Source organism: Myxine glutinosa, chromosome 1 (genome assembly GCF_964187855.1).
Source record: "Myxine glutinosa chromosome 1, kmMyxGlut1.1, whole genome shotgun sequence".
NCBI lineage: Eukaryota > Metazoa > Chordata > Myxini > Myxiniformes > Myxinidae > Myxine > Myxine glutinosa.
The window spans coordinates 164,089,201-164,096,700 of NC_136261.1; the positions used below are offsets into that span (position 1 = coordinate 164,089,201).

The 7,500-nt window shown below is 48.7% G+C and overlaps 1 protein-coding gene across 6 annotated transcripts in view; it reads left to right on the forward strand.

Moving 5' to 3' along the window:
• Positions 1-7,500, forward strand: part of JAK2 (Janus kinase 2) — a 324,490-nt gene that overhangs the window by 95,959 nt on the left and 221,031 nt on the right. For all 6 annotated transcript variants that reach the window (XM_078779492.1, XM_078779484.1, XM_078779477.1 and 3 more), the window contains exons 2-3: positions 1,587-1,718; positions 2,432-2,687. In XM_078779492.1, the coding sequence (XP_078635618.1) occupies positions 2,438-2,687 (250 nt within the window). In that variant the 5' untranslated portion in view covers positions 1,587-1,718; positions 2,432-2,437. The remainder of the gene's footprint in view (positions 1-1,586; positions 1,719-2,431; positions 2,688-7,500) is intronic.

The following is a 7,500-nucleotide window of genomic DNA, read 5'->3' on the forward strand; positions in this document are numbered from 1 at the left end:
AAAGCCTTTTTAAATTAATGACAGTTATACACAAGTACACATTCGCATAAATAAATACAAAACAATTACCAGACATTTGAATACAAATAAATCAAACAATTCCGGAAGTGTACGAATTTGGTAGTACGGCTTCTTCTTCTTCCTGATCGGTATCACACTTAACTCAAACGTGAGCCACATTCACTCAGAAATGTGAGCCACATTCACTCAAATGTGAGCCACATTCACTCAGAAATGTGAGCCACATTCACTCAGAAACGTGAGCCACGCCGCTTCCTCTCCTGCCTCCCCCCTCCCCTCCCCTTCCCCCTTTTCCCCCTCTCCCCCACCCCTTCCCCCTTTTCCCCCTCTCCCTCCTCCTCCTCCCCTCCCTCTCCCCTTCCCCCCTCTCCCCTTCCCCTCCTCCCCCTCCCCTTCCACCTCCACCCCCTTCCCCTCCTCCCCCCATTCCCCCCTCCCCCCTGCATTCTCCCCTTCCCCCTTTTCCCCCTGTCCCCCTCCCCTTCCCCCATTTTCCTCCTCTCCCCCTCCTCCTCCCCCTTCCCCTCCCCACTCGCCTTCCCCCTTTTCCCCTTCTCCCCCCTCCCCTTCCCCTCTTTTCCCCCTTTCCCTTCTCCTCCTCCCCTCCCTCTCCCTTCCCCCCTCTCCCCTTCCCCCCTCTCCCCTTCCCCCCTCTCCCCTTCCCCCCTCTCCCCTTCCCTCCTCTCCCCTTCCTCTCGTCGCCCTCCCCTCGCCCTCCCCTTCCCCCCTCCCCCTCCCCTTCCCCCCCTCCCCTTCCCCCCTCCCCTCCTTCCCCCCTCCCCCCCTCCACCCCCCTTCCTCCTCCCCCCCTCCACCCCCCTTCCTCCTCCCCTCGCTTCCCTCCTCCCCCTCCCCTCCCCTCCCATCCCCTTCCCCCTCTCCCCTCCCCTCCCCTTCCCCCCTCCCCTCCGCCTCCTCCCCTTCCCTCCCCCCTCCTCCCCTCCCCCACCCAGCAACGCCGGGTACTTCTGCTGGTGTTTGTGTGTTTGTGTGTTTTTCCCCAAGTGGAGTAATTGACAATGAGCCATGCTTCAATTATTTTTTTTTCCATGGAACGGTTTCGAAGATATAGAGGTGCAACTATTTTCGATTTTTTTCGAATATGGCGCCTGTACCACGTGACCTTTGACGTCATAATTATCATTAAAAAAAATTATACAGGAGCCACTCATATTCTGAAAATTCCATGTCCATCGGACTGACAATTGCAGATTTTTTTTTTTTTTAATGCTGATCAGATCAAGTGCTGTACTTGTCGAATTATGACGTCATAATTAAGGCACCGATGAAGTCATCGTCATCATATTATATTCCCTATGGTGAGTACTTGAAAACGAGTTGTGTTTTTTTGATTGATTTTGATTTTGAAACGAGAAAAACTGATTTTCGCTTCACGAGCGCAGGGTTATAACATGGTGCCAACGGTTCACCCTTCACTTGTAATGTGTTGTGCATTACATGTATTATGGCTGACTGCACAGTGTTAGAGTTGTGCAGTGTTCTCGTTCAATGGACCTTGCATAACTGTCCTGAAGTCTAAATCTGAACTAATTTCAAATGTGCAGGGCACTCTGGAGAGATCGTGGTATTGAAGAGCGGTTCCTCCTGGCAACGCTGACAAGACAACGGTCCTCACAAGGGGACATCATCTTTGGGCGACCTGGACGGCATCTCTCTGTGAACTGTTCAGTCTGACGGTACCTTGTTCATTGGCATAGAAATTACACTTTGATGAACATTACACTGAAAACACCTGCAATCTGAGTTATCACCACCCCTCCCCACCCCCAAAATAAAACGCCTTTTGAAGCAATTATATTGTGTAAGCCAACTTATTTTGTGTTAAATGACAGCAAGCAATTACCTGTGTTTAACGGCACTTTTTTTCCAAATGGTGCGATTATGCCTTTTTTATGGCTTCATCGATGGGAATGGTACATGATATTTGCAACAGGCATATGGAATTGAGACTTCATTTCCCCATGCATTGCCTATAGCTTCAACTTGATGGGGTGCACCCACACATCACGGATAATGTATTAGATTTTTTCCATTCCCAAATTATTGGCTGGGTTATTTTAATCTGTTTACCTGCTGTTTTGCCAAAAGGCTCTCCTGGACACTGGCATGCCCAGTCCTTGATCTGTGCAATTTCTTTTTATGGGGGTTCCTTCAAAGAGCCAGTCTACAAGACTGTCAACGACCTGGAAACTGCACACACAGTATTAGCCGAGATACTTTGGACAACATGTGAATGCAAATACTGTCCTGCTTCATCGGAATGTTGGGCATGTCAAACATATCCTGGCATGAAACAAAACTTGGGAGTTTCCTCTGTATAGTGATGTAATTAATGGTTTGTTTCCTTCCTTCTTACTTCCTCTATTGCTGTCCTCCCATTTTGCCATAGCCGCTCATGAACCTGTGCATCATGGCTGCGGACCGGAGCAAGGCCCCAGCTCCAAGGCCAGTGCTCAATGGCTACGTGTCTTCGGCTCCTCCTGTGCTTGAGCGCACGGACTTGCTGAATCTCGTTCGACCCGGTCCAGACTCCCCAGGTCTGCATATCAAATTCTACTCTGACCTTCATGAGGCCAAATACTTTTCTCTGCCTCCAGGGGAGCACATTGCCGAAGAAGTGTGCATCACCGCAGCTGTTATCAAAGGTGATGTAATATCGATATAATTAATGCAACTACTCTCTAGCATTCATTTTATGTTTGTTTCAGTTGTTATAATTTGCTAACTTCTCATGTGTTTTATTTTTATTTGGCCTGGTAGAATGTCTCAGTTAATGTGATATTTTTTATTAGATTATGGGTCAAGAGGACAAAGGTCAGAGGTCCCGTTGGGTAAAAATTCGGTTACTGCGCTAACTTGTGAACCAGTAATGGGACTTTGAGCAAACTTGGTGTAAGTGTATATGTGTATATCCAAATATGAGTGTATATCCTCTTATGATGCAAAGATGAACTGATTTGATTTTGGCATAAAAGGTCAGAGGTCATGTCAGATAAAATTGTGATACTTGAGAAGAGCTGTTCAAGGATTTAAATCAAACTTGGTCCAAGTTTTTATTGTTACGGCCCGGGTTTCGGGGTTTACTAACGAGGGGAAGTCTCAGTGCCCCTTGGATTTACCATGCCTGAGGCCACCAAGCACGTATAACTTTGTGTCCGGATGGGTTGTTAATCAACCCCAAGTGCCAATTCGTCTACCAGGCTAACGCAGGTTCCTCCGTATGATTGCCGTTTACCTGAGGTCAAACTTTTGAGAAGATGAGGTTGGTGATCCTCGGCACAACTGATGATCAAAACAAGATGGGGAGAGAAGGGGAAGCACACAAACACAACATTTGAGAGCAGGGAGATGTGTGGAAGGGAGAGGGCTTGGGGGGAGGAGTCGTGGGAAGGGGGGGGGGGGGGAGGGATAAGTATAAAACACAAGGACACCAAGGACTTCCAGGACAGAAGTTGGTATTTCAAAAAAGTGGAATTGGGGTGAAATTAGCAGGGGTAGAAAAGATCAAGGTTTTGGATGGGGGAAGATAAGAGATGGTGGTGAACAGCTGTTTTAAAGACCTGGAGGGAGGAGTGGGATTGAAGAGAGTGAGGGAGTTTGTTCCAGAGGCGGGAGAAAAGTGGAATGAAGGAGTGAAGGTGAGCAGAGAGTCTTGATTTTGGCAGTTTAACCATCAGAGGGTTGCTGGCAGATCTTGTGCGACCTGTAGGAATATTTGGGGGACAGAGCACAGAGAGAGCTGGGGGTGCAAGGCCGGAGAGGAGTCGGTAGAAGACAGAAAGACCACCTACCTGCCTGCGGTGAGTGAGTGAAAGGCCCTCAGAGATAGCTTCATCGCGGGAGATTCCAATGATTCTGAAAGCTTTGGCCTCAACAGCGTGAAGCCGAGCAAGGTGTGAGGCAGGAGCACCAGCCCATAGGGGAGAACAGTATTCCATTGAGCTGCGGATGAAAGCCTTGTATGTGGTGAGGAGCTCAGTTGTGCCGAGGAAGGACTTCGCACGACGGAGGATGCCCAGTCGGCGACTGGCTTTGGAGGCCAGCTTGGAAATGTGGTTTTCCCAAGAAAGATCATGGCAGATAGTGAGACCCAAAAGCTTGAGCGACAGAACTTCTTGGAGAGGATTGTTGAGAAAGTAGATGGGAGGGTTGTCCAGTCGGTCTTTTCGGAGAGACATCGTAAGAGTGTGAGATTTGTCAGGATTGAAAGACATGTTCCAGGTGTTTGACCATTATGTGATTTTTGTCAATGTTTCAGGAGAGGCAAAAGGCTGCTGCCTGTCTGTCAGAAGGATGAGGGATGTCATGGCAGAGTGGAGTGGTCAGCAAAGCGATAAAGAGGATTTTCCAGAGAGTCAGAAAGATCATTGATGACTATTCGGAATAGGATGGGGCCGAGAACACAGCATTGTGGGACTCCAGCCTCTATAGGGAGAGGAGAAGAAAGGGTTCCGTTGAGATCCACATGTTGGCTATGAGAGTGGAGGAAGTCAGTAATCCAAGAGTGTGGTTGGCTTTGGATTCCATAGGCAAATAATTTTGAGGGCAAGGGAGGATGCCAGACTGTATCAAAAGCTTGAGATTTGTCCAGAGGGACAGCCATGATCACTTGTTTGATATTGAGGGCCTCCATCCATTATTGGGAGAGGAGAAGCAGCATGTCCAAGGTGCAGTGACCAGGTCTGAATCCAAATTGATGATCTGAGATGAGGTTGTTGGAGAAAAGGAATGATTTTATGTCAACCGCAATGATGGATTCCATGATCTTGCTGATTATTGGATGGAAACGAATTGGTCTAGAGTTGAGGCTATCCGTTTTTGAACCATTTTATGTAATGCTGTGATGTTGGCTCATTTCCAAGCAGATAGAAGATGACTTAGGGTAAATGATGGTTGAAAAGGGCAGAGGAAGGAAGTGGAAGAGCAACAGAGCAGGCTTTTAAGGACATGTGAGCTGATGCTGTCTGGTGCAGTTGCAGAGTTACTGAGTTGAGGATTGCCAGAAACTTTCCACCTTCCTCGGGTGCAAAAGAAACAGAATCCAGGAGCAGTTGGGAACGACTGGGAATTGTGCGTACAGAGAGAGAGAGAGAGGGTTTAGGGATACAAGATTTTGAAGCAAAGATAGAATTGAGGTATTCAGCCTTCTCATGAGCAGAGTTGGCTGTTGTTCCATTTGAGGTGAGGGAAGGAATGGAAGGGGAGAATACTCCAGAGACAGACTTGACAAGGTGCCACCAGGTTTTAGAGGAGGGAGGCAAGTCGGAAAGCTCATTCTTGAGATTGGACAGATGCTTTTTTCTGGCCCTCCTAAGAGTAGACACACACTTGTTGCAGGCTTTGTGGAATGATCTGAGGTTGTCTTCAGTTGGATTTGCCTTCCAGGTGGTGAATGCAAGTTCTTTTAAAGCAACTGCCTCACCACAGATTTTGAGTACCATGAGCAGGAGGATGGGTAAGATAACTGAAGATGAGATGAGATGAGATGAGATAGGATGAATCTGTGCATAAGGGTCAATAGGTGTCTGTGGACGTTTTCCCTGGCTGAATTGATATCAGGGACTGTAGATATAGGGGACCAGTACTGAAGTATGATGGCTGCTTGCAGTCCCTGCCAGTTTGCCTAAGTGCAATAGCAGATGGACTTTTATAGGAAGTAGGTTGTCGACAGCAACTGCCCAGAGGAGTACTTCCTTTCGGATTTAGGAACGTTAAAGTGGTGCCCAGAACCACCTTACACACTCTGTGTCAGGATTGCTGGTCTTTATTTTTGTCTAACTCAAACTACAGCAACTGGGCTAGCTTCAACCTCTTTCTTACAAACACCATACACTTTTCATCATACACTTTTATTACTCATTTTCACTCCTCACCTTTACATTCTCTCTTTTTTTATAATATCTTTCCTCGCATTTATCGATGCGGTTATTTTATTTAAGGCCTGGTCTCGATGATGACTACTGGAGCCTTCAACATAAAAAAAAGAAAAAAAGATGCGCTGGCACTGAGACTGTTCTCTGAGAATGATCAGAGAGATGTTGACCTTGATAAGCACATGATCACATGAGCCAATTGGGGCAGAGAACAGGCAATATACATTGTTGGTGAAGTTGGGCATCACCAAATCCAGAAGATTTGCCATTGGGAGAGATCTGGGTGGGAAAATTCATGGATCGAGTCAGTCCCATGGAGTCACAGAAGTCCTTTGCAGAAGTGCTATGGCTGGCTTGGACACACACACACACACACACACACACACACACACACACACACACACACACACACACAGAGACACGCACAGAGAGAGACACGCACAGCGAGAGACACACACAGAGAGAGACACACACACAGAGAGAGACACACACAGAGAGAGACACACACAGAGAGAGACACACACACAGAGAGAGACACCAGAGAGAGACACCAGAGAGAGACACGCACAGAGAGAGACACGCACAGAGAGAGACACGCACACAGAGAGAGACACGCACACAGAGAGACACGCACACAGAGAGAGACGCACACAGAGAGAGACGCACACAGAGAGAGACGCACACAGAGAGAGACGCACACAGAGAGAGACGCACACAGAGAGAGACGCACACAGAGAGAGACGCACACAGAGAGAGACGCACACAGAGAGAGAGACGCACACAGAGAGAGAGACGCACACAGAGAGAGAGACGCACACAGAGAGAGAGACGCACACAGAGAGAGAGACGCACACAGAGAGAGAGACGCACACAGAGAGAGAGACGCACACAGAGAGAGAGACGCACACAGAGAGAGAGACGCACACAGAGAGAGAGACGCACACAGAGAGAGAGACGCACACAGAGAGAGAGACGCACACAGAGAGAGAGACGCACACAGAGAGAGAGACGCACACAGAGAGAGAGACGCACACAGAGAGAGAGACGCACACAGAGAGAGAGACGCACACAGAGAGAGAGACGCACACAGAGAGAGAGACGCACACAGAGAGAGAGACGCACACAGAGAGAGAGACGCACACAGAGAGAGAGACGCACACAGAGAGAGAGACGCACACAGAGAGAGAGACGCACACAGAGAGAGAGACGCACACAGAGAGAGAGACGCACACAGAGAGAGAGACGCACACAGAGAGAGAGACGCACACAGAGAGAGAGACGCACACAGAGAGAGAGACGCACACAGAGAGAGAGACGCACACAGAGAGAGAGACGCACACAGAGAGAGAGACGCACACAGAGAGAGAGACGCACACAGAGAGAGAGACGCACACAGAGAGAGAGACGCACACAGAGAGAGAGACGCACACAGAGAGAGAGACGCACAGAGAGAGAGAGACGCACACAGAGAGAGAGACGCACACAGAGAGAGACGCACACAGAGAGAGAGACGCACACAGAGAGAGAGACGCACACAGAGAGAGAGACGCACACAGAGAGAGAGACGCACACAGAGAGAGAGACG